Genomic DNA, 27520 nt, shown 5'->3' on the forward strand with positions numbered 1-27520 from the left:
TTGCCGGCATCTGTGCAGGTTACTGGCAGTAATTCTTTTAGAGACAATGGATTTTATGAGGAGTAGCATTTATACACAAAACCATGAGATGAATGTTGGGATATTTTATCAAATACAAAAGCATATGGGAGAGCTAGAGGTGTATTGTGTTTAACAGAAATATCCAAATTGTGATTTTTTTTCCCTCTGACTGTAATTTCCCAGTCAACTGTTCACCAGTAGGTTAGAGTGATCAACCACACAAAAATAAATTAAGCGAAGTGACATCTAGTGGCAACAGCCAGACTTACAAACCACAGAGAACTTCAAAAAGGGACTTCACCTGTATGAGATCTATACAAACAACAAAACAAGAGGAATTTTCATATCTTAACATCCTGAATGTCTTAGGACAGACTTCCAAAAACACATTTATGGGGCTTTCTGCACCTAAACAAGTTACTGCCTTTATCCTTAGTATTTTGGCATTTGTATGTGTATCAAATGGATATGAAGATCATTTGACAGAAAGCCAATTTTGGATCACAGAGGCAGTTGTGAAAGTAAAACAACAATGAACTACACTGAAGGTCCACATTTTCATCTTCACATGGGAAACGAAAAGTGCTCGGTTTCTTCCCCAGATCCAAGAAAAATAAAACACGTCCGAAATATTGATTTATAATGAGTTTTGGTCAAAGGACAAATATGATTGTTTATTGACATGCGAATTTTGGGGTCTTCTGCCAAAGGCTACAACAACATGCATTTTGTTTTTAGACATTTAAAAGTCAAGACACCACTGACAAAGTATTCAGAGCAAGTGGGCAGATGACCTAAAATAGAAGCTTGACACCGTGTATTCAAACTCAGAGTTTAAATCTCCTTTTTTGAACAACACTGAGCAGCTAACAGAATCAGAGTTTGGACCATATTCAATAATACCCGGAAAGTGGTTCAAATAAAATTGATGTTTACCCAAAGTAACACCAAATACCTAAACGAATCTTAATCCCAAATGCAAAGTACACTAATCTAATAATCACAGATTAAAACAAACGGATTGTTCAGGAAAACACTGATGAGATACTGCAGCTGTGGCATGTCATGGATTGGAAAGCGGCATTTGACGGTTTACTGAAAATACGAAAACTACTAGTACAAAACAAAAAGGGGTGGCATTGTAAGAGTTATAATCGCTGAAATAACTCCATTCTTCCACGTTCGCTGATGTGACGCTCTCTTTAAGAGTCTAACTGATTGGGGCTTTGTACAGTGACTGGAACAGTATCGATGTCGTCAGCATGATTAATCTTCATATACTTGACTTTCGATGGCATTTTGTTGAGGGGTCCAAAATTAGCATTTCAAATATCACCAAAATAATGTATTTTATAAACTGATAAGATTTCAGAACGCTAGTTTCATCCATGCTGCGGTGTGTAAGAGATACACACATCCTCTAGTCAGGTCAGAATTTGTCATCATTACGTTTGGTTTAAGAAACCTGATATGACAGCCTTTCGCTGATGTATTACGTATCAACTTGAAAAGGCAGTTGTTCTCGACTTTTAATCAAAAATCCTTTATTCTTGCAATTAATTTGCATAAAGTCGACCAAACTAATGGTGCCTCAATTCCAACCTACTTGCACTACACTCAAGCTATTTGTAATTACAATTGCACGAATAGACGCAAGCCCTAATTAAAGATCGTGTATCTAACATGTTTGGCCATTAACCTCAGTCCAATGATAATGAAACTACGCTCTTAACGCCGGGGAAGTGTGAAAACGTTCATAAATTGGCAGAGTAACAAAATCACTGGCATGGCTTTGTTAAAAGGAATCATCTGGTCGGTATTAGCATTTAGAGCAACAAACACGCATTGTCATTTGTGAAACAGCGACGAAGTACTAAACACACGGCTAAAACACACCCGGGACACGAGTAAGACTACACATGCAAAAGAAAGCCCTCCCCTACTCTTAATCGTCCAAAGATAAAAGACGCTTCTTATAGCACAGTGGCCCAATGCGCTACACTGCGCATCTATTAGCATCGGTAGTAGTAACACGTATAGATGATAAGAATGATTCTGGTAGTTAGTGTTTATCAAACTCTTTAAGGACCAGTTTGAGTAATTGGACCGAGAGAACGACCAAGTTAAAGAGATATGAAGATCCTGAATCACAGAGTAGCCCGCACTGTAATCCGAGTTCTTTTAAAATGATTTTTTTTTTCAGCTGAAAAACACTGTAAACAACACCCGAAAAAAAATACATCGAACATGTACACTACACATCGTCGAAAATGCACATCTTCAGAAAACATCCGAATTTAACACATGCTCCAAAACAATAGACTACTTAGCGGTAACCACATGAAAGCGTGGCAGAGAACGAAAAGCGTAAACTTTACGTTACTCACCATCGCACTGCTGGCTCAAGGGTCGCCCTGTTCAAAAACTGTGTGGAAAAAACAAATGTGTTTAACTCTGGTTCCTTCCAAGATGATTCCTATCTATGACGTGGCTTTGGGTTTACCATAAAAATTGCATGTTTTTTTTCCATGTGCCGTTCCTCGTCAGCCAGATAGTCTCAAAATTTTTGTAGCACTATGAACAGCAGACTGACTTCTGAGCATGCGCACGCGTAAGAAGACTTCGCGAGCCTAACGATGCTATGTGTGCATAGCAGAGAAGTTCTTTGAATATTCCAACAGAGAGCGATGGAGAAACCGAGCCTTAAAAACCACACTGTTCTCTTATTGCGATTTGGTGGCTGACCTATAGTTGTTTCTAGCTGATAAAATGTGAGACTGTATGTAATCCTATGGAGAACACAGTAGGGCCCACCATCACTAGACATCTCGATAAACCGCACATTTATAAGACGGGGCACCACATGTAAGATCAATAATTATAATGTTATAAACTGCAGCATGAAGAATGTGGAAACTGTCATTAAGGACTATAATCCAGCCTAAGAAACTGTGCGGGAGCATTAGCCTGCATTTTGATGTAAGAATAATCAAAATGACACAATGTTTGAACAGTCAATCAACATTGTCAATACATGCAATGAATGCCTTCAAAGACAAAACGAGATCGTGTGTAGTCTGTGATTTAAGGCAACGCGATCTAAATGTTCATTGTAAAAAATGCACACTGGTCTCTAATTAACAAGTCAATAGCTGATGACCTGTCATGCCAGGCCTTGAAGAAGCAAGTCGATTTCCTTTAATGTCCTCTGCTACTTGTTAAATATGCGTCGTGGGGAGGGTAAGGGGTATAAAAGGCAACCTGGTCTGCTCGGAGAGGAACCTGTCATTCCAACATGCATTCAATCGGAGCGTTACGTCTTGTCTGTTCCCAACTATTATTACTTGGGGCACTGGGCATTCACACAAATTTGTACGGGATACAGAGCGCAACTTCTCGGAGGTTTAATATGGACAAGGGGCCCCGGCATCACCTACCTACGTATATGATGCACCTCTATCGGAATTTCAAGACGAATCAAAGCCGACTTATGGATTATATGGAACAAGAGCAAGCGAAACAAGCGGACACCATCAAAAGTATTATGTCAAAAAGTAAGACCTTAAACTCCCGTTTTCAACTTTTAATTTCTGAAAACGGTTATATGAACACGCGTAGTGCTGTTTTTATGGCGTGTGACCGACAGTCTTATGGATCAAGTCAGTATTTTGTAAAATTATATTACTGAAGATTTAAAAATATATAATATATAAAAAGTTGCATAATATTCGTTTAGTTTGTTAGTCATCTATCGATCTGTCCATTCTTCTACTCGGTAGCCTAAAAGAATAGAACAGAATTGCGAATTAATGTGAAAATCTCTGATGTGTACCGGCTATTGTTCTGCAACGTAGTGGAGCCTTGCTGTCAAATCTCAGTGCCAGACAACTTTAGACGGCCTGAATCCACATTTAAGTTCTGGTTGAATAAGTGCACGGATCAGCGCGTGAGAAGATAGGAGTTCTGTCTAATGCTCAAAGCAAACCTCTCTCTTCTCCCTTCACCTCTTCTTAACTTGGTGATGTTGATTACACATCTTGCCAGACATGACTATACAAATCAGTTGTTAACTCAAATCAGCATCTCCCGTCGGCAGTTTTCACACGTTGCTTGATTAGATTAGCCAGCTAGGCGGACCCCAACCCAAAGACCAGGACGCTCACCACACCAGAGTATTTTAACATCGCTGCTAGGTGAGAAAATTGTAACCTATTTGTTTAAATGAGGATATGCGGAAGTCAAGCAATAGATGTGCTACATGATTGGTTTCGATCCGGTGTTTGTTTTGAGTGGATTAGGGCCAGAGCCACGGTCCGCGCTTAAGAACGCTTTAATTTTGGGATACATTTAAAATGTTACACGTCGATACTATTTGTTTGTTAATCAAATCAAATTTAGCAAGAAGCTTTTTGAGAGCTCGAATATGAAAGATTTTTAATTGTCATTGAGATGAGGCACTCAACCACACCCTCGGTCAAACAGGTATCTGAAGACTACTGCTGTAATCGTACTGATTTGAACTACTTTGGCTACTGCTTGCTCGGGAACGGACGACTTCTGGGTTAGAATCCAGAGTACTGCATTTCTAAGAATTTTCTAGCTATTCTTCACACACCGCACGATTTTTTGTTTGTTTGTCTGTTTGTTTGTTTTGGGGGGACCGCGTTGAAATTCTATGTTTAGGAACGGTGAATAACAAGGTTACTGAGGGCACAGCATGAGTGACCTCTTGTTACCTGAACCAAAGCAATTAGCAGTTTTAATGCACGCTGGCGAATACGCTCTATTTAAGTGAGGATAGGCAACAGCCTTTCATGAATGTGGATCACAGCAGTGTGTATTCAGCTGACATTAGTTGTTCACTTTTATGTTTATAATGACTTCATTGTCCATAATGTACTGGCTCCAGAAAGAGCACTGATAAAAAGAAAATGAGTATTAAAACATTAAAAAACTTTCACAGGTTGTGTGACTGTCAAAGCAATGTTTGTTTTAAATTCTGGTTAACATACCATTTTTGTCCTTTTAAGACTGCATTGACAAGTATCATTAGCAATCTGACCATTCTAGGATTCCATTGTTGTGTTTCCTGTCTATGATTTAGGGCAGTCATAATACAAACATATACCAGTTTAAACAGTTTTAAAATGCTACGAGCCATTCTTCAGCCCTAAAGATCTGAATTTCTCTTCAACAGGTTTGGCTCAGCAAGACAGACACTGGATCATAACATTTGACTTCAGCTCCTTGCTGGCTGAAAAAAGGATTCAGGCAGTGGAGCTGAGGATTAGACTTCCATGGGCAAAGAATCACACCAATATCACTGTAGAGATCTCCCATCAGCATGACTCCTCCTGCCAAGGACCGGACATCTGTCTGGAGAACCAGTCAATTGGAGTTCTCCCAGGATCTTCCCTGATCAGTTCATCACGTCACTGGAGGGTGTACAATGTCACCAGTTTGCTACTTGATTGGCTGCAGGACAGACCTTCATCCAGAAAGAGGAAGCCACCAAAGTCAGAACAAGACAGACAGCAGGTGGATGGATCTGCCCAACTAGACAAGCTGAGGCAAGCCCACGGCAGTGGCAGTAATAGGGCTCTTCTAGTCATCTTTTCACACACGGGGTCAGATGAAGGTTCCCATGATAAGGCCAGTCTTCTTCACACAGCCGAGCAGTCCAAGTTTTTACTCACTACCAGCAGTAAGGAAGTCAAGAGGACCAAGCGGCACAGGAGCAAGCGTGGGCAAAGGGGCCAACCTGTGGAGAGTCCAGAACTGGCCAAAGAGAAGTCCCTTTGCCGGAGAGTGGACATGCATGTGGACTTCAACCAGATTGGATGGGGCTCATGGATTGTCTTTCCTAAGAGGTACAATGCATACCGCTGTGAAGGCAGCTGTCCAAGTCCTCTTGGAGAAGAGTTTAAACCCACAAATCACGCTTACATGCAGGTTAGTGAGATGTTCTACTAAATCAGTCCTTGTGCAAATGTTGAGAATTCTCAGTATTGGATTACAATACTGTAAAATCAACGTATCTTTAAAAGGTACATTTACATAATTTTACATTCCATTCACAAATAAAAAATACTCTTCCAAATATTTAAAATTCTTTCAATGTGTCTCGTGTATCCTCCAAATATTTAAAAGAATCTGAAAATCTGATGTGTTTTTCTCTCTCTCTCTCTCCTCGACAGAGTCTACTCAAGCACTACCATTCCGTCAGAGTGCCATCTCCCTGCTGTGCCCCAACCAAAATGAGTCCCCTTAGCATGCTCTACTATGAGAATGGAGAGATGATCCTGAGGCATCATGAGGACATGGTTGTGGATGAATGTGGTTGCCACTGACCATATGTGTTCAGCATGAATCAGCCTGGAGGGGAATACACATGTCTGCCTGTGCTTTGCTTCAAGAACAGCATGGGCTTCTTCCTTATCAAACAAGCCATGGGACTGAGATTGGAAAGTGCTTCCATTATCATCCAAACTACAGTGTTTTTGAGATGTGCAACTAAAAGCAATTCTCTTCAGAGGGGTATATTTGCACATAAGATTTAAACTCTGGACCAATATTGTAAAAAAACAAACAAAAAAAAACTCAAAGATTCTGAGGTGAAAATGTGAAAACACTTAACTGGATAAATACGTGAGCGCTCAGTGACTCTGGCATACAGCAGAATATTAAACAGACTGTAATAAGGAAAGAGAGAAACACCTCTAACAACATATGACTAGAGCCAAAGGCTAATTTATTAAATATATTATATGGACCTCAAGCACTATGTATGTATTTTCAAGAAACACCGTTTGGAGTGAGAAACCATGTAAATATTTATTGTAAATAATGCCTAGATATTTATGTAAATTTAATTTATTATTGTGGATTTTGCTTTAAAAAAAAGAAAAAGAAAACTGATGTTGAGAAATGTTATTTTTACTAATGGAAATAAAAGGACATTTTTATAACATGAATGTGCCTTTTGGTAAAGGGCAGAAAACAGATATCCCTGGTCTATGATGCAAATAACTGAAGTGGTAGAAATTCTGAGGGTTTTTGTTGTTCTTGTGCTCTTTTGGGATATAATTAGCTCGAATAAAATCCATAATGTAGAAACAGAAACAACTCAAACAAGCACCAAAGAATCAACAGACAGTGTGTCATGAGAGAGTCAGAAAAAATATTCCAGGTATACTGACTTACAGTTATGTCACATCAGTACAGCCTCACAAACCTTCAGGTGCCTGTTGGCACTCTGATTTCAAGGTCTTTGATTTCAAATTCTTTGCCTCCACACTTGGAGGTGGAAAGCATTGTGTTATTCAGAATGAAGCATACCATATTAGTTTAAACTGCAGCAATTTTGACTTAAAAAAAAATAGTATTCATGCAGAAATGGCTCATGACATTTTTCATTTTCAAACCTTATTCATAAAAAAATGTCATATTAAGAAGTGTCCAATAGAAGGAAAAGCAGCTCAGTTTTTCAGCTGGAAGCCTACCATGGCTGACTCTCTCTGTCTCTCTCTCTCACACACGCACACACACACAATTAGCGTTTCTGCAGTTCAGTAGCCTCAACCGAATACGATGGCAAACCCATGGACCAGCTTTGAGGTCAGTGAGCGCTAGGTTGAATACACAGTCGTAGTCTATTGTTCCAGAGAAAGTACCATTTAAACACTGACCCGTCATGGGTATTCCAGAATGGTGTGCCTGTATCCATACGGTAAGGGTAGCCCACACCGCCAGTCACAACCAGGATTTGTAGCTATGTAAGTACAGCCTTACTAATGACGTTTCTGATTTGAGTTCATTTTGTGTAAGCATGTTCAATAGAATATTTTATTTGAAAATGACAGTCATTGTGATGATGGTAATTAGACACCAATCACAAACATATAACAGAAGTCAGAAGTTCAGTTCTATTGCATGTCTCATTTTAATTGTGTTCCACAAAAAAAAAGAGACAACCGATACACTTTTTACTATTGTATGAATCATTCCAGGGCAAAATTGCAAAGATGTCAAACTGTCAAAGGGGTCAAATCATGTGTTTTAGCATTTCTCCGATGGTGGTTAAGTGACTTCAGTAGAGCGAGTTGGACCTAACTCGGCAAATAAAGGGCGACTTTTATACTGCTTGTGTTCCTGTGTCTATTCGAAGGTATTGCCGTTAAGCAGCTTGGCTTGTTTTACGACAGTGTGCTCTTCCTTCACAAACCAACCCTGGTGCTCGCTGTATAGACTTAAAACTTAGCAAAAGAATTTGGACCATGCAGTGAATACCGAGGTAATTTCATGTTTGCAGCCCTCTAACTTTAAAGGAGTAAATAAATGTCTGTATTGTTCGTGTAGTCTTTTTGAAATCGAGATTAATTTGGTCTACACTCTGTTAAGAGCACCCGGCATGAGTTTGAATGGGGAAGTAGCCCCTGTTTTGGTATGCTTTAAGTGGCTAACGCACAGTTCTACAGCTCTGTGTAACGCTGTTTAGAATGACCACACATTCTATGGGCAGTTGTAATACATCATATTTTGACAAATTTGACAAATAATTGCCCACCTTGTTGAGCAGAATGAGCATACGTCAGCATGAATGAGCCAAAAATATCTTTACCTACTGCCAAATTGGACAGCTCCAGTTGTCAGCAGTGGGGAAGAATGTTGCCAGAAATAACCCCAGTGGAACTGTAACTATAGTGGCCATGTAGCCTGCTTTTAAGAGAAAACGACAGACCGACGTGTGAGTCATTCGTTAAAACTGAAATTGTACTGCCTTTACAAATGTAACCCGCTTTTAAGGATAATCTTGCATTCTAATGTGCAACTGCGTAACATTAATTTTCTGTTTCCGGACTGAATGAACACATTATTTTTATGTCGAATATATGGTTTTGCAGATCGTTCAGTGCGCATTCTGCACGCTGATAAATTAGGTCGAAAGTAGACTTGTTCCAAACTCCTGGCTGGGGGGTGTTACAGAATTCATCTAAAGCTTTGATGATAACGAAAGTTTTCTTGTGTTTAAAAAACTTTGAATTTGAGATGTTGTTTTCAAAGAGATGCAGTGTAAATGTGTGGCGTCATAACCTCATTTGCACCTCCAAAACCTTATTAAGTGCACGACCGCTTCAAACGCATGACCGTGATTCAAACTGATGTATGCGGGTTTTTTGCTGGTATTAAAACAAAACCGTTACCTTGCATCTTGTGTCGTTGTGGCTGTGGGAAATACAGAACCCCATCAGTGCTGTGCCAAAGAGACACTTAATGGATTCACATGACCATACTTCTCAGATTGGACTCGCACCTGCCATTATGGCCCAGGCTGTGGCGAAAGTTGCCAGACGGATTAATTCCACTGTGGAAGAGGGAAAAGACTCAGTAGGTAAGTGCCAAAACTTTATTTAAACTTTTCAAATAAACCAACTGCAGATTTATGTGCAGTGGCAGCAAATCAGCTACCAGTTAAATATAGATGTCTTCCTTACATCTTTTTAGTACCAACTACATCAATAAATTAAATAAGTGATAAGCTTGTTTTTACTGTATTCCCTGCTACTTTCACTAGAAGCTGTTTGGCCAAGTGCTTGGAGTTTGGTGCCAAGATGCATAAAGAGGACAAAGTTATTAAAAGTCCAAAGAATGTTATTAGCCTATTGTGAAACCAGACTCCCCTTCTGCACTACAGTGTCATATGAAAAATGTTACCGCAAACACACAGTTTCTCCTATTCAACTAATTTTTAAGTCTTCTGAAATTGTTGTTATCTCAGAACAAAAAGTGAGGCAAGTTGCTGTCCCTGATTAATGAGCCGTAACCCGAAACTACATGTTCAACAGGTGGCGCTATTGCACTGGCGAACACTTTAATTGCATCCAATTTACTAAGTCTCGTTCTTGACCAGTCACTACATGACATAATAGCGCTCTACGATTACAACCTTAAGCACCTAAGGTGAAGAAAAAACAAACTTGGTATGCAGTCCATCCCATTGTCAAACCAATTACGTTGTCCTTCTGTTGCGTACCATCCCCGGCGCTCCGAACTGCAGTCGTATTTACTGAACATTAGACCGATGGCATAAGCATTAATTATCCGTTTGAGTGCACTATCATTCCTGTCTCTTTCGTACATTGAGGGACATGTCCGTGTTCCGCACCGCTCAAATATCTATTTACAGTCTCGTTCTCTTAGGATACATTGTTCTTTCTCTTCTCTTTAGATCTCTCAGGCTGCAATTTGATTAGTTTTCCAGACGGAGTCTTCAAAATGCTGAGAAGTGTGACACCAAATATACACAAAATAACTCTGGCCAACAACGAACTGAAAGCTTTGAGCAGCAAGTTTTTCTCTACTTTCACCCATTTACGAGGTAATCCGCAAGCCACTCAGATGGTCGATATTTAATGCTGTTTTTTATTCTGCAGCCTCAGTTTATCTCTGTATTCACAAGCGACGTCATTCACACTATGTAGCATACTATTAGCATAAAGTTTCTTCAAAAATGCATTTTGATGAAATACTTTGAACGAATGGATGAAAGTGCGAGTAGATTTAATGTGTACCCTATGTTAATATCAACCATTGTGCTTTATTTCATTTAGTTAAAAAGCTTAATATTCAGAAACATCAAGCCAAAATATGGATATTAGATTAAAAATACGTAGGGGCTAATGCCCACACACTATGATTTCAGTTTGCATTTAGACACTGGAGTACAGCAATACTGTGCATATCAAATAATGCCCTTCTCATGATAATGGATATCTCAAAGTGTTTATGGGAAAAACAAATTAAAAACACATTACACATGATCAACAGCAGTGCTTTCTTTATCTGTAAAAGCTCAGACTTTTTTGCATTTATATAACTATGGAGACCACAAATAGGACAAATTATAGCCTTTGTAAGAACAGTACATTTACCACCACTGGTCCAATTAATACGCTCATAGGTATCCTCACCGGTAGTCTTTACTGTTTCCCGTATTATACTCAGGCAACCCACCCCACACCAGACACACACACACACACACATTACAAAGGGCTGGGAGATGTGTTTGAGACTCCCTATAATGTATAATGAATGGTATTGCAGACCTGATTTTTGTTTTTAATTAAACAATATGAAAGATCTGAATTTGGTTCCAAACATTGTGTCCAGTCTGTAACAGCAGAGGATTCTAGCATTGAGTATTTCTGTTGGGTGCCATGGGACTTCAGGAAAAAAATATAACTTCTTTCATTAAGAGCTTAACTACAAAATATGGGGATGTGGGGGAGTTAAAGATAATATATGTTTATGCCTAAAGTCCCCACGCATTTTCACAGCAGGCCACGTCAAACAGTTTTGAATCAATAACAACTGGTGTTCTCTGGTTCTCTTGCAGAATTGGACTTGCAAGGCAATGTACTCAGCAAGCTACCAGACGAGCTGGGAGTAATGGAGCATTTGATTAGCATCAACTTGTCCAACAACAAATTCACCATATTCCCCTTAGGACTCACACAAGTTCCCAGTCTCCAGCATATCAATCTAGAGGGCAACGGGATTGCTGGTGAGGCTTCGTTACAGAGAGGGCGTTTTGTTCAAATGACCATATGTATTGACAGGCAAAACTCACATAATGACACAAAACGAAAAAGTTTTTACCCCCAGACAATTCAGAAAGTTAAATCAGTTCCAACCCCCCCCCCCCCCCCCCCCCAAACAACAACAACAAGAAAAGAGGTGAACAATCGTGCAGTGGAAAAACATCACGGTGGAAGACCACTGTCAAAGAGATGAGCAGGCGTTGGTCAAATGGCTGTTTCTTACAGCACATGCAAGAGTGTTTGTGTCTGGAGCTCCGAAGATTAATATGAGTGAACTGGGCCTGTAACAAGACAGATGGACAGAGCAGACCACCACGTTTGGTGCATTTATCATTTCGCAGCCAACATGTGCCACCTGTGAGAGCTGAGGGGAGGATGTGGTGAGCCCAGTGGTAATTGGCAGAGAGAAAGGAAAAAAACACAAAACTTTCTTCCTTAGGGAACAGTCCTGCTGTGTGCCAAAAAAATGACCACACTGAAGATTAGGATAAGCGTACAGCTTGACATAGCAATCACCAAGAGTAATGGCTTGACCAAGGAGGCAGAAATCAGCAGAGTACCAGCTAGATTCTCAGACAAACTGTCAGAAAAGAATATAGAGGAGGGGATGTGTGTGTGCATGTGTGTGTATGTGTGTGTCTGTGTGCTGACATGTATGAGTGTGTGTTTGAGAGAGTGAGACAGAGATGTTGCAGTCAACACATGCTGCTGGCTTGGGAGGGAATTATCTTAGAGAAGCATAAGAACATTTTACAATGGAAAATAATTGGCGTGCAAATTCTGTCACTTCACTACACATATAGCATGGTCCTTTTCTGTCTGTGGGCTAGTTTTAGAATTCTAACATGGATCCAGAGCTACACCCAGTATTGTGTGTATGTATGTAGGTGGTGGTGTGTGTATGTGTGTGTGTGTTCCTCTAACTCCAATCCTCTGTGCAGCTGAGTTTGAAATGGAGAGTATTCATATCCATGGGGATTGAGGATGATTGACAGAGAGATACTAAATGTGTGAGTTTTCTGCTCGTCATTGTTAGATCTGCTATAGGCACACATCCACTGGCAGGTTCTTCTCTATAGACCATGACATGGAAGATGGAGGAGAGAGCCACACTTTCTCCTTGAATCCTAGACTAGTGTTTCATTTAATCTTAGTTTTAGTATTCCAGAGACTTTTATTTGTACAAGTCTGAGTTGTGATTAGAATGATCAGGTTTTAAAAAAAACAAAAACCTTGGGAGAAGCTCAGCAAAATTGAGTCGCTGGTTATTTCTTTCCAGTTATTTTTTTTGTTTGTTTGTTTGTTTTGTTTTTGGGGGGGGGGGGGGGGGGGGGGGGGGGGGGGGGGGTTTGGAAAAAAAAAAAAGAATGACCAGAATACCAATTCCTGTCTGTCTCCTATCACTCTGCTGTGGAAATGTGAGTCGATCTGAGACAATGTGTATGACAAAGAAAAGAGGGAAAAAAAAGGACAGACTATATATCATTGAGTTGACCTGAGCCGGCCCAGGGAAGATGACGAATCCGTCCTCTATATGGCAAAACATAGAATGATGCCTGATTCGTGACTGAGAGGTGTCACGGCACATGGTGTAGTTCTTATATGTTTCCGTCCCCCCTGTGGTTCCCTTCCATATTTTTCCCGCTGTGCTGGTCATTCGGGCTTTATAGCTAGACCCAGGTGTGTGAACACCTTTCTGTGGCAATCCCGCCGACAGCGGTGTGACTGCGGTGTGACTGCTGATGGCTATGAAGGATTAAGATCTGCTTCTCAGGAGCTCTTATTAAGCTCCATTCCCCTCACAGCATAGTCGTTAATGTACTTTAAAATAACGTTTTTTTTAGTAACTTTGATAAAAATTGCCATAAATGAAAATATGAGTGCTATTTCTTTCTTTCTTTCTTTCTAGTTCTTTTTCTTATTCTTTTTCTTTGCTGCTGACTCTTTTGAGGTTGGTTTTATCCTACGTTAATAATGAGGGACTTATCTGCAGCTTGGAGGTTTTTTTTTCCGCCTGACTTGTTATTTGTATTTTTCTGTGTCTGAGGTGACATGGGGACAAGGAAGTGATAAATAACTTACAGAAAGCAGAGCTGCAGCTGTCTTTGAATCTGATCATATTGAACTTAGCCTAGTACAGTAACACTGATCAATAGGCAATGCTGTAATCCGTATAAACAGTATCTCAATGCTGTGATCTGTCCCAATACTTTTAAACTCAGCCTTCAGCCTTTCAGCCTACTTTTAAACTCAGCACCAGTTAGCGAAGAAGACCTAATGAGCACAGATTCCATGTAGTGTCCAAGTAAAGTCAGGTCTTTCCTGTTACCTTAGCATAACACTAAAAGCAATAAGGGAGAAAAGGAAAGGGAGTGATGACAGAGAAATGGGGCACAACCAACAGAAACACTTGGTGGTGGTCTATGATGAAGCTTCAGTACTTTTTCTGAGTGTGTGGACCAATTTTAAAAGAAGCTCTCTTACTCCATTAGAAAAGGATGACTCTCTCCTCTCTCTCTCTCTCTCTCTCTCTCTCTCTGTCTGTCTCTCTCTCATACACAGAGCTGCCATTGGAGAAGCTTTCTGCGATGCCGGCTCTGAGATGTGTTGACATGCGGTCCAATCCTCTGGATAAAGGCTCAGCATCAGTGGCCCAGACGTCCCTTAGCTTTGAACTGCTCACCCAATAGCAGGACTCCTCTGTATACGCCATTCAGCCTCTCCCTCAATGCACTGACGTGTTTATGCTATTCCTCTGAGTTTTGCCTCCCTCTCTCTCTCTTTCTCTCTCTCTTATGAAATATTTATCTTGAAGTTGAGTTGATTTAGGATTTGATTTTTGTTTTTTTAATGCACTTTTCCTTGGTATGACCCATCGCCTCATGAGTACAGCCACCCTGTCTCCCTGAATAAAAAGTGACGCACAGTCGGTCACACTCCAGAGCGCCTCTACCCTTGCTTTTCAGAGAGCTCTACCCTGGAGAGAGGGACAAGATTGTAAGGAAAATTAAAAGCATTGCAGGGGTTTCCTGGAAATGATTCAGTCGATGTGTTTTGATTGAGCTAACGTGAACAATGCCACAGAAAATCATACAGGGGTTCTTGCTCTTCTTCCTAAATGACGCTCCCATCAAACAGAGGGCATTAGAAAGTTTTCTGCCATCAATGCTGGCTTTTTCATTACGGCTGATTATTTTGAGCCTTGTAGGTAGATGTAATGAAGAGCATTCTATATGAAGTGAAGAGCTTTCTACATGCTTTTATGGGAGTAGTAGGGAGTCTTTTGTGTTTTGACCTAGTGCCCCTGGATGCATGTGAAATAAAAGAATCCTGTGGCTGCCTGGTCATGACTGTGACAGGCACAATTTACTCTCTGCCTGGTCATTACTGTGACAGACACAGTTTACTCTCTGCCTGGTCATGACTGTGACAGGCACAGGGTTTTCTCTGCCTGTTCATGGCCGTCACACAGGGTTCTGTCTGCATGGTCATGGCTGTGACAGACACAGTTTTCGCTCTGCGTGGTCATGGCTGTGACAGACACAGTTTTCGCTCTGCGTAGTCATGGCTGTTATAGACACAGGGTTTTATTTCTGCCTGGTCATTACTGTGACAGGGTTTTCTCTGCCTGGTCATGGCTGTTATAGACACAGGATTCTCTCTGCCTGGTCATGACTGTGACACAGAGTTTTCTTTGCCTGGTCATGACTGTCACACCAGGTTCTCTCTGCCTGGTCATGGCTGTTACAGACACAGGGTTCTCCCTGCCTGGTCATGGCTGTTACAGACACAGGGTTCTCTCTGCCTGGTCATGGCGGTTACAGACACAGGGTTTTCTCTGGTATGTGTAACAACTCTTTTCTACTTTTCTTCAGCCAATGGAATCAGAAAGGTGGAAAATTGCCAAGAACATGAGTGGGACCCAAGGCTGATGATTCGACACCATCGGAAACGCGTGTCTGTCAACTGATATCTGCAGTCATTTAAGCCACGCAATGTCTGAAGGTGTTCTTCCTCACCTATTTGTCTGATTCCCCCCAGTGACCAAAATAGCTTGTCGGCAAAATTACTTTCATTCTGAAACATCCCATGCATTCGTAAGATCTCACCGGAAAACCACGCCTTTTGTGCTCTACCTGTGAAATCAGTTCTGATGGAAAAATCTGTGCAATTGCTTTTGTGTTTCCATTTTAAAAAAACGAACCATGTGTTTGTACCACCACAAACAGCAGTTGACTTGTGATTCTTTTATATAGTATGACTGTGGTTTAGCATGACAGAAAACTGGGAAGACACGGGAAGTCAGTGTGCAGTCCGAAAACTGGATTGACAAGTGTTTGTAGCTTATGGCACAGCAAAATAGGTTTGAGCAGGCTCTTCCCAATTTCACTTTACTATTACACAAATAGAGAAACCCCCAAAGGGGGCAGGAACTTGAAATATTTTAGGGAGAGGGTTTTTTTTCCTCACATCTGTAGATAGTAGAGAATATACAGTAGATATCATGCTTAAAATATTCCTATCTTTATCCACTAAAGTCATTTTTTAAACAGTTTTATAATGAAGGTAGCACAGAGTGGGATTCACTCATTAAAGACACCCGCAGTTGGTTTCAGTACATTATTTACAGTCACAGCTGTGGTATCTTTTACTCGTGGGAACTGCGTGAGTGCCTCACACAACCTCATCACCTTATCCACAGGGGTCACACTGTGGGCACAGAATGTCTCTCTCTCTCTCTTTCTCTTTCTCTCTCTCTCGCTGAGTAATTAAGAGGACTCCACTTGCCAATCATATAGTTGACTAGCCATTCACATGCCTCATCATCAGTGGGTTTTCACCTCACCCAAGCTCTGCATAAAAATCCCTCTGAAGTGCATGTAACTGATTAGTGAAATACAGAGTGGATTATGTTTGTTGTTAATTAAATATGAAGCTTCTTTATCATATTCAGATTGTTCTGTCTTAACCAGTACAGTGCAGTGTTGCACAGGCTTCTGTTTTTCACTCTTTCTCTCTCTCAGTGTCTCTGTCACAGTCTTATGCACTTCTGCATTCCTACATGTATACACAGTCTCTGTCTGCACATTCTGTCCCTGAACATCCCTCTCTCCCTCTGTCCCTGTCTTTTTTCCTCTCTCTCTCTCTCTCTCTCTCTCTCTCACTCTTCCCTTGTGTATGCAGTAGACATGTCTTGTGATGCAGCTGGCAAAAGAGGGGAAACATCTGAGTTCAAGTAAATGAGAAAAATCTAAAATATACTGAAAGCAGGTGCTTCCGTAAAACGTTTGTCAAGAACTTAACAAAGAAGAATGCAGTGGTTAGGCTGCAGTGTGTAAAGCTGTTATTACACCTAATGATGTATTACTGGAGTGAAACAAGTCATCGTTCTCCATGTTCTCCACAAGAGAATGGAAACATGTATAACACACAGCAAAAGAAACCTATATACCTAAGCACTGTCTTCACAGTGAAAGGTCCTGGTGGCTGTGTTATGGTGTATGGTTCAAATCCACTTAACTCCTTAAATATCACTAAATATTCAGTTATCACCTTCATCTTATGGAGAAGTTTTTCTGTCATGATAGCAGTGGCCTCTCCCACCATTACAGATCACAAGGAATCACCAAATGATTTGATGAGAATGAAAATAAATTAAAACCGTGTACTACAGCTCTCACAGCAGGTAGATCTCAACCCAAAGCAAAACAGACACTTGGAGCATCTATACAAAGCTACAGTGAAGCTAACCTGTCAACTGATGGTGGCCCAACACCCTGTTAAGGGCCTTAATGGTAAGGTTGCCTTTGACAGTTACCTGTATGTGTGTGTCTGTGTTTTGTTTGTTTTATCAGAAGGTAACCGCTCGGCGGGGTAAAGGTAGATGAGTCATAGAGTGATGACAGTGTTTGTGGCATAGCCGTGGGATATGTACATTTCTCTATATTTCAGCATGTTGCAGATACACCCACTGTTTTACTCAGGTTACAATCTGCCATGTCAAACACAGCCAAACTTTCATAAAAACCAGCGTGTTTCAAAAACCCACAAAAACTCACAAAACTTGCAAACAGAAAGCAGTCAATAGTATAAGACCACACTCATAAATGTTCAAGACAGGAGATAAGCGTATTCAATGATATATAAGATATGGAAAAAGCAATAGAGACAGCTGAATTTAAATAATGTAAATTTTGAACGCTGTCATTGCTGGAGAGCAGGATGAGGAGTGAGAGGAACACCGCAGAGATGGTCTAACTGAAGATGAGATGGAATGCAAGAGAAAATGAATTGGGAAACAAGGGACTGCAGAAGAACATTCAGAGTGGCAGAAAACGATGAGGGAATGACTGAGAATGTGTGCAAAGGTGTTTTTCTTTTTTTTTCCACTCTTTAACGATGTAAGAGATGAATATTTGATGGATGACACCTGGACTAAAATGGGATTTGCTTATTCCCTTCATGCTCTGTGCTTGGTTGATGAGTCGAGATCAAACTACACACACTGTTCCACACTGGTGCATACTGACAACCATCATATCAGCTCATATCAACTGATGACTTCTGTGAGTCTCTCACTTTGAATTTTAAAGTGGTTTTCTGCCTGATTCATTTAAATGCAGTCAGGGGTACTCTGTATTTGACCCACAAAACAATAACAGCATTTAACTGATGTGTTTTATCATTTGTTTTGTTATTATGGGGTACTAATGAAGTGTGCTCTTTTTTAAATACATTAGTAAAGCACCTTTTTGGAGCATTTTATGAAAGGGACTGGAATGTCTTTATCGGTTGCCCAGCAGGGCTAGTTCATGAGGGAGCTCTGTGAAGAGCGGAGAAAGCATTGATTATTTTTGATCTCACATATGCTCAGTCAAGACATAAGATCATTTCATGGTACTGTCAATTATCAGTCACTAACAAACTAATGGATGTGCAATGACTAATTTACTAAAAGACCAGTAAACCAAATGTCCCAATATAGTTATGAAAAGAGGCAATCTGAGCTGTGATCTCCGAGATCACTGTGTACTCTGTCTCATGTTTCCATTATATGCGTTAAACATACAATTAGTTTCATCTGAATATGTAAATATTTCAATCTTTATTTTAACCAAAACACTAGACATAACTTTGTAGAATGAGAGCATAGCTCCCCTAAGTGGAACTCAAAGTAAAAAGCATGAAGTATAAGTTAAGAAACATTTAGAGAAGATCTTAAGAAGCTGATGCTGCCCTTTATTGTTATGATATCGTATGTATTAATGTACCTCGTTTAATCTATTCAAAAAAATTTGGAGATCTTTACTGGTCACTGCTTGGCCAGTTGCATGTAATGGACCATTGCATGTAATGGACATAAAAGAGAAATGAAGACCTAACATCACCGGGTGTGGTTATGCTTCATTGTCCACGTGACTGAGCAAAGCTGGAAACGTTCGTGCGCTCTCTCTCTCTCAAGAACATAGGCAACGTCCACTGTCTTAGTACAGTGTGCTTCTAGCAGGCGGGCAATGCAGACGTTAAAAACATGTTCTCACATGTTCTCGATGTTTACCAGCGCTCCTCCAGTGACACCAGTCAACGGACGTCCAGCTGAGTTTGACAATTTTTCGGCAAGTTCGGATTCGCGTTAATGTGATGCGGGCTTTATCATCCCGTTTGGGTTGGCAATTTGATAATAACTGTTGATGTGAATACTTACTCGGCTAGATTCTTACGGATTCCAATGTCCTGCACGACATTTCATCAGAGAGCATGGCAACTGATCGATACAATGTTGAAAGTAAGAAGTTTTTTTTGTCATAAAACAAAATATTAACACGCGTCAGCTTAATATATATGCTACCACTGACTTTCTGACGTCGGAGAACCAAAGTGCAAAGATTTATCTTCATGTGCTGCTTTTGGAAATCCTACATCTAGTTTAATTTAGCGTCACGGTCATTTAAATGGTATAAAAAGGAAATTTTGTTACTTTGCTGGAATTGTTGGAGGTCCTCTCAACCGAAAACCGATGAGAATGTTCCTCTGTTCATTTTACGAACTATTCCTTATGCGTATGGTCATACAACACAGAGAGGACCTCTATGCCTATACTGATCCGCTGGTATGGCACATATTGACTGCACTCCTTATCCTTTGATGATGGTGCATATTTAGACTGCACGAATCATTTAATCAGTAAGTTAAATATTGCGTCCGCGTCTATGAATAAATTAACATTGCTAATATTGACAGTCTGACTTTACTGGAACCTTAGGATGCTATAATTATAAAAAGAATTCCTTTTCCCGATCCAGCGACAGTCTCCCTGTCAGATGTGCTTTAAGTTAAACTCATGAATCGTGCTGCGAGGTGCAGTGCTGTTTCCCACTCATCAATGCTTTGATAGGTTTAGCGGTGTTTCTTGTAATGTAGTGGAGAGATAGCAAGTGTTCCTGTTATTTTCCACTGCGGAGGAAAAAACATTAATTTCTCTTTTTGTTAGTTTTTTTCTGCATTTAGGGGGATGATAATGACAGCTACAGTAGGCTAAATACCTTCGATGCTCTTACTTACTGAGATTAAAATCCTTTGAATTAGTTGACAGACCGTTACCATTTGTAGCCACGAATGAGTTAGAAACAGAAAGAAAAGTCTGTAGCCTCCATTTTTTAATCAGTGGTAAGCAAGTGATATAAGTGGGACGCTCGCAGCGTATCAGGGACCCTATGTGGAATATAGGCTAGTCAGTGTCCAACCTGCTTACTCTGAAAAACTTGGAGTGGTTTGTTTGTGTATCTTTAGGTTCGGCTGTTTGTGGGTGTGTGTGTGTGTGTGTGTGTGTGTGTGGTGGGGAGGTCACGTTAAATTATGAACTGCAGTTCTCCACGGGATACCCGGACACTGAGATAGCATGATCATAAACAATCATTAACTACTCCAACAGGTTACAAAAAAACATAAAATACGCAGTGAAACCAGTAAGATTCTTTGGAGAGATATAATGGACAAACGAACCATACTTTCCCTGAGAAGACAATTTAGGATGCAGATTATTTGTTTTTCATACTGAAATCTGAAGAATAAGACGGAAAAGGACAAGTAGTTTCTGTTTGAAAGACCGATATGTTTTGTTGCTTGTGTAGCTAGGTTGTCAAGAGAGAAAACAGCTTTTAAGTGGTTTCCACATTTCTACACTTGCACACATAACACATCACAATTGTTTTGCCGCGGCATAGCTTCGCTTTATCTATATCGAGGAGAAACAGGCTGCTTACTTTGAACATCTGCATACAAACGTGCACTCGTCAATTCTAACTCTCTCTCGCTCTCTCTCTCGTAACCTGATCCTGTCCAGAACATACAGATCTCTTTATCTTGTATTTGTCTGAAGTTGTAGAGAATAATAAACGCATTGATCATGTTACTTGGCGACGGAGAATCAACTTGTTTAAAAGATTAGCACGGGGCCATTACCCAGATGCTTAGTGTTCGTTTTATGAAATTAATTTCTTATAGGCTACGAAAGGCTATGAAAAAAGTGAAATAGCTTAAATTAATAAATATAAAGCTCTGTCTCCTCTGTGTCTTAGCTAAAAACATAGGCATTGGATTGATCATTGTTGCTGTCGCAGAGTCGCAGAGGGAGAAAGCTTCTTTGTTCTTCACAATATTTTACCGTTGGATATTTTGCTCTCTGTTTCAAAATTACACTAGTTCGTGTCAAGCTAGCACACACAAATACAACTCATGTTATTAAAATACAAGTAGAAAAAGTCTATGTTATAGTGCACCTGGCATAATGAAGAGGTCACCAAACTCCTTTAGCCATACCTGGGCTAAATCAGGCTATGTACACAGTAAACCGCTTGGACAGCACGTATGATATTAAATATGCATGTCAGTATAGAAACGTCATGACACGGTGTATGGTGTAGCCCACTTTTAAAAGCAGTGAGCTTCACTGACCACCAAAAAGCGGTGCAGAGTGAAATAAGTTTGTGCTCGCATTGTTCCGTAACACCCGCTAACCTCTGAACCGTTATAGGGAGCCCCCATAAACATGGTAGCTTTGCTTCTTAGTGTGATTATATACTGTGCATTTCCTTGTTTGAGAACTTCGGTTAAAGAGGGAGACCTGTTGTCAAAATACAACAAATTGCAAACCACAACAGCTGTTAAGGTGGAAAAATTTCAACCCTTTTCAACAGGTTTGAAAAGAAAAAAAAATCAATGTAAGTTATTTGTTCTCATACAATACCTTGTTTTGACTTCTTTTGACAGTATCCTAAAGAGAGTTATCAAAGGACAGACGTTTAATGAAAAGAAAGCTAGCCTTTCTCTTTCTTTCACTCCTCTAGACTTCACCGTTTTCCCAACCCTGGAACTCAGCCTTTTACCTCTGGAGAATGTTTCTTCTCGCAACATGGCTCTCTCACTGGACACCAGCAACTACACTTTCTCCTCCTACTACCAACACTCCCCTCCTGTGGCAACTCTTTTTATTCTAGCCTATGTCCTCATCTTCTTTCTCTGTATGATTGGCAACATGCTTGTTTGCTTCATTGTGTTGAAGAACAAACAGATGCGAACTGTTACAAACATATTTATCCTGAACCTGGCAATCAGTGACCTTCTTGTGGGCATATTCTGTTTACCAATCACTCTGGCTGACAACTTGATAACAGGTGCGTGCTCCTGTAGGTGTACATTTGACTCTGCATATAACTCTTTTGAGTTAATTGGTACACAGGGGAAAGAGATATGGAAAGTTTTTGCATTCTGCACAGTACATTAACTCTAATAGCTGTATGCATTGGATATTGGGCATTTTTAATAGTAATGGTATGAATATACTTTATAGAAGCCATTCATTAAATGAGAATTTAATTAGTCTCAGTAATTTCTGAGAATGGACTGAACAGAAAATCTACATGTAGTCTTACCACATTTTTGTAGAGTCTAAGCCACTTTATCTGAGTAACTGCTTAATTCAGTATATAGACGGCTTTTCTGATGACAGGGCTTGATCGATTTGACATTGCCTTGGGCTCAGGCGTGGAACACAGGGTTGGAGTTAGCTCTGAAGTGAATTGAAAATGAATGGAATGTGAACCTGAATTGGAATTGACACCAACCTTGAGGGTGTAAAACTGGAATGCAGAATTCATAATTTCATGACATTCTACAATCGAGAGAGCTATTATCTGCAGTTACAAAACACAAAATTTTATGACACTCCAAAAAATACTGTAAAAATCAAATCTTATCAGATTATATTAGACCCTATAAGATTTTCCTTTTCATATGTTAAAGACTGTTTCACACAAGGTTCACTATTGGTTTGATATTTAAAAAAACATATTGTTGTGCAAATGTAGAACTATTCAAAGAACTATTGATGGATATATTTCAGATAATTCTTTCTGGAAATCACTGTCAAACATTTGTAAACTGCAGTCTACTTGAAAGCCATACTCTGTCCTCTGCACAGCAGTTTAAAAAAAATCATAGTGTTACAGCCAAACAGCGAGAGAAAGAAAATGATGGCTTTTTTCCTATGTCAGCTTTAAATTTGCAGTGTGTTTTATGATATAGTAACTTAGACTAACCTGAAGTCCACTGCAGTTTCACAGGGTTATTAGCATTAGGGAAAAGGCTCATTCATACCACTGTCTTCTGTGTGCTTCAGCTGCGACAGCATGGACTGACAGTTAGCCCACCTGACATCATGACCATCCTCTCCTCAAAAGGAAAGTGTTGAGTAGGTCATTTCAGAGAGAGGACCTCACCAAAGCATTGGAATTTGCTTTAATTCATGATTTCACCATGTTGTATTGTTTATCTGTTTTGTTTTTAATTGCACGTATATATGTAATCTCTACAGTGCAATTGTAGATAGATAGATATAATTATATATGCATAATGGGTTGGTCTTTGTCACTCTTACAGAGATGAGCACCCTAATAAAATGAAATGAAGTGAGGTACACTGAATAATTTAAGTTTTTTTCTCAGTTAATATAATTGTGAGTGTTTAATGGTGTATTCATATTCTGTAAGGTAGAGAGAAGGCGTGTGTGAGGGAAGGGGCAGTCTCTTTGGTTCAGAGCAGGTTATTAAGAGCATGTCACATGTGTACGAGTCGTGACACTGGGGAACTTTGCACTCTGACCCAAGATGTCACTGAGGTGATTTCAGCATTTTCACAGTTATCCAAGATCATCCCTCGTCATCTTATTCTTATTCAAAGTTTGCCAGAAGGTTTTCTGTATTTTCACTCTTTGCCACTATAATGGTGGCATAATGATGTCAATATAACATTATAACAAACATTAGGATACCAATTCCAAATATTGAAAAGATATTGTTAGTTAAACGATGATAGTTTTAGTGATGAATTTCTTCTCTTTTTCAAGTGATAGCAAACCCATTGCTTTTCCTCAGTGATTCACTGACTGGATCACATGAAAATGTGTGACATTAGGATCACATCATCAGTTTAGTCAGGAAGTGCTGAATGATGTGCTTTTTGAGTTTCAAAGAAATTAAAATTGAGTTTAAATTTCAAATTTCAAAGAAGAGCAAATCCCCCAAGAACCTCTTGCTTTAAAACTTAAATTTAATCTGAATACAGCATATGTTTGGTATGTTAAAGCAGAGTCTCTTTTAGAGCAAACAGTGACGTGTAAGAGGTGAACAGAGAGATCCTGGGTAACCAACAGACAGTTTACTCTTTGAACAAACTGGTAAACGAAACTAAAAAAACTAAAATGACAGTCAGCATGGTTCGTATTTCATTAAATGATTATTATGTGGTCTTGGTGTACAGAGTGACTGGAATAAACCTGGGAGGAAAACAATTCCAGCCAATTTCTCAGCATCAAAGGAGACAGTTCGTAGTGGAAATATACTTGATGGGGCCGGTAGACCCTTCACAAAATTATAGTTTTATAAATGCAATCAAAATATAAAAACAGAGTTGGCTCCACAGTTTTATTAGGCACCACAGTACTGCAGATTCATACACTATCAAGACCAGTGCAGACCCTCTCAGGAGATGTCAACATTATCTGTCCTCATGTTCACACACAGCTGAGGCAACGGTTTTTAAAATTCGTGTGTTCATTTAGTTATGTTTTTTAATTTTTGTACTTTGAAGGCTTGTGTCAAACCTGAAGTTCTCTCAGAGTTTAACATGTTAGTAGTTTTAGTTTTAGGTCTCAAGTTTTTGAGTTAAAAAAGAAAGAAGATTTACACTATACCATTATAAGGAGCAAGTGCAACACTGCAAGTAACAAACACAGTGTAAAGCAGATGGGGGGAGGTACATCTTCTTGATTCTGTACATAGAGTATTGTAATAATTATTCTCTGAAGTATAGGTGCAACACTTGGAAAACTGACATGAAAAATTAATTTCTTGTGACACATTTATCAAAATACAAAAAAAAAAGCATTGCCTCTTTTTTTGCACGCATGTCTCCAGAGTTAACTTATACAAAGATAAATGTTTTTGTTTTTTTTTTAGTTCTGAGACCAAAAAATAATAATTAAAAACGTTATCCATGCATGTTGAGAACAAAAGTGCAGGATTTCTGTTCACTCTCTATAAAGCTGAATTACACTGAATTTCATTCCGGAATTCCACATCCTCCAATTCCAACCCAGGTGCAGATCTATTTCTACAGTTTGTCACTTGAATACATAAATCTGTTCACAAATTGACCCCAGCCCTGAGTGTGACAGAGAAATTTGCCAAATGGGTAAACACAAAGATGTATGTATATTGTCATTCCAGAGCCTTTTTCTTGCCAGCTTAAAAAAAGGCATGTTGCAGATTTCAGTTACTAATTCTTACCTGGAATTTTAGTACATTTTAAGCCTACTGAAAACCAGTCATGTCGGTCTAGGTCTTGAACAGGAGACTAAAGAAATATTTGTTCATTTTAAATCTCTCCCCTATCATATTCTCTCTCTCTCTCTCTCTCTTATTTCATCCAGGATGGCCGTTTAATGAGGTCATTTGTAAAATGAGTGGACTTGTTCAAGGAGCATCAGTGTCGGCGTCTGTCTTCACACTGGTGGCCATTGCAGTAGAAAGGTTAATCGTTTTGCCCTTTTTGATGCTCTAACTGAATAACAAATGTTGCAGTGTAAGGTTATGCAGGTTCATCAGCTCTGTTACTTGTAGTCTTCTAAGGACATATCAGTTTTGCCAGACAAAGGCTTTCTTCTTTAGCCTCGTACACACACATTCCAAAAAGCAAAACTTGAATTTGCCATGCACCGAGCACTGCATTGAATCCACACAAATGAAGTGATGTGTAGGCATACCCTGCTGTAGCCCCCGCCATTTCACAGACCCTCAGTATCTCTCCAGCAATCGTTGTTTGAACATTGTTTGGAAAGAAAAGGTTACGTTGTTGCTTACGTTTTTTAGTCAGGCCTACGATGGTTTCATCTGTACTGAGCATGTACAGACTTTTTTTTCTTGTCATTATTCCCTAAACGATACAGTATAACAACTATTTACGTAGCATTTACATTGTATTAGGTGTTATAAATAATCTAGAGATGATTTAAAGTATACGGAAGAATGTGCACAGGTTATATGCAAATACTATGCCATTTTATATAAGGTACTTGAGCATCCACAGATTTTGGTATCCGCAGAGGGTCCTGGAACCAATCCCCCACGGATACAGAGGGTTGACTGTATATGTATGCACATATATACATAAATGTACATATACATTGATAGAGCATAGAGTATAAAATTTTACATAGAGTATATGCACACACCACACATATATTCCTCCCTTCATGCAACAAGCATAGACAAACATTTCTACCATTTGATGGACCTGACCCGGCAATGTTCTTCCCTTTGCTTAGGTTCCGCTGCATTGTCTACCCATTCCAGCAGAAGCTGACCCAGAAACAAGCTATCATCACCATTGCTTTCATCTGGGCCCTGGCCATCATAATCATGTGTCCGTCCGCAGTGACCCTCACTGTTTCAAGAGACACCTTCCATTTCATGGTGGACAGCGACAACAACACATACCCATTGTACACCTGCTGGGAAGCGTGGCCGGATCAGAGTATGAGAAAGATCTACACCGCTGTCCTCTTTTCACATATTTACCTCGCCCCCGTCACCCTCATTGTCATCATGTACACTCGAATCGCCGTCAAGCTCTTCAAGAGTCCTGCTTCCATCAGGGATGCCCAGGCAGAAGATGAGAATCGTCGCGTCTACAGGAGGAAGATCAGGGTGGTGAACATGCTCCTCATCGTCGCTCTGCTCTTCATCATCTCCTGGCTTCCTCTCTGGATACTGATTATGCTCACAGATTACGGGAACATGACCTCTGCCCAGCTCAACATTATCGGTGTCTATATCTTCCCCTTTGCCCACTGGCTGGCATTCTTCAACAGCAGCGTCAACCCCATTGTTTATGGCTACTTCAACGAGAACTTTCGCCGGGGCTTCCAAGCGGCATTCAAGTTCCAGCTATGTCTCATGGAAATGCCTCAGCCCAGCGACGTACTGGCCCGAAGAATGGGTGCATGGAAACAGAACCGCGTTTCTGCCGACGGGCATCCGGGACAGTCAAGCATTGAGACGAATGAAAGGAGGAGGGAGTTCTGCAATGGTAACAGACAGAACGAGCTTGTCCTAGAGGACTTGGACTGAACGGGGAAAAACTGAATGCACTTGCTGTTTTTTTCTGGATGAGTGATGATAAAGATGGTTTGATATATCATCTTCTGTTTGAACTGCCAATAAGTAAATGTTCATTCTTGCTTGAAAAGGAGCATGAGTTAGTGCTACATTATTGGCTATGGTATTAAATTGGGTGTGGTTTCTCTGGCTTCTCATTTGTATAGCCTAGTCCACAATCAAATT

General features: G+C 40.0%; 3 protein-coding genes across 3 annotated transcripts; all 3 read left to right on the forward strand.

Moving 5' to 3' along the window:
* Window positions 1-3316: 3316 nt before the first annotated feature.
* Window positions 3317-6371, forward strand: ndr2 (nodal-related 2). The gene is made up of 3 exons (XM_030775816.1): window positions 3317-3575; window positions 5219-5973; window positions 6219-6371. Exons 1-3 carry the CDS (start codon window positions 3317-3319, stop codon window positions 6369-6371), a joined length of 1167 nt encoding a protein of 388 aa, XP_030631676.1.
* A 2971-nt stretch (window positions 6372-9342) lies between these two features.
* Window positions 9343-14311, forward strand: lrrc20 (leucine rich repeat containing 20). The gene is made up of 4 exons (XM_030774868.1): window positions 9343-9412; window positions 10250-10399; window positions 11417-11584; window positions 14184-14311. The coding sequence occupies exons 1-4, from the start codon at window positions 9343-9345 to the stop codon at window positions 14309-14311; spliced, it is 516 nt and encodes a 171-aa protein (XP_030630728.1).
* A 4860-nt stretch (window positions 14312-19171) lies between these two features.
* On the forward strand, window positions 19172-27307 carry LOC115812391 (neuropeptide FF receptor 1). Its single transcript, XM_030774869.1, has 5 exons — window positions 19172-19237; window positions 19335-19407; window positions 21968-22294; window positions 25609-25708; window positions 26503-27307. The coding sequence occupies exons 1-5, from the start codon at window positions 19172-19174 to the stop codon at window positions 27305-27307; spliced, it is 1371 nt and encodes a 456-aa protein (XP_030630729.1).
* Window positions 27308-27520: the final 213 nt, after the last annotated feature.

This window comes from Chanos chanos, chromosome 5 (genome assembly GCF_902362185.1).
Source record: "Chanos chanos chromosome 5, fChaCha1.1, whole genome shotgun sequence".
NCBI classification, from domain to species: Eukaryota; Metazoa; Chordata; class Actinopteri; order Gonorynchiformes; family Chanidae; genus Chanos; species Chanos chanos.

Excerpts from the sequence above, each read along its gene's own strand:
- ndr2 (XM_030775816.1), top strand. The coding sequence starts at position 3,317 with ATGCATTCAATCGGAGCGTTACGTCTTGTCTGTTCCCAACTATTATTA. Across the intron at positions 3,576-5,218 it reads CAAAAGTATTATGTCAAAAA|GTTTGGCTCAGCAAGACAGA; the intron begins GTAAGACCTTAA and ends TCTCTTCAACAG. Across the intron at positions 5,974-6,218 it reads CAAATCACGCTTACATGCAG|AGTCTACTCAAGCACTACCA; the intron begins GTTAGTGAGATG and ends TCTCCTCGACAG.
- lrrc20 (XM_030774868.1), top strand. The coding sequence starts at position 9,343 with ATGGCCCAGGCTGTGGCGAAAGTTGCCAGACGGATTAATTCCACTGTG. Across the intron at positions 9,413-10,249 it reads AGAGGGAAAAGACTCAGTAG|ATCTCTCAGGCTGCAATTTG; the intron begins GTAAGTGCCAAA and ends TCTTCTCTTTAG. Across the intron at positions 11,585-14,183 it reads AGAGGGCAACGGGATTGCTG|AGCTGCCATTGGAGAAGCTT; the intron begins GTGAGGCTTCGT and ends TCTCATACACAG.
- LOC115812391 (XM_030774869.1), top strand. The coding sequence starts at position 19,172 with ATGTTTACCAGCGCTCCTCCAGTGACACCAGTCAACGGACGTCCAGCT. Across the intron at positions 19,238-19,334 it reads CTGAGTTTGACAATTTTTCG|ATTCTTACGGATTCCAATGT; the intron begins GCAAGTTCGGAT and ends TTACTCGGCTAG. Across the intron at positions 22,295-25,608 it reads GGCTGACAACTTGATAACAG|GATGGCCGTTTAATGAGGTC; the intron begins GTGCGTGCTCCT and ends TATTTCATCCAG.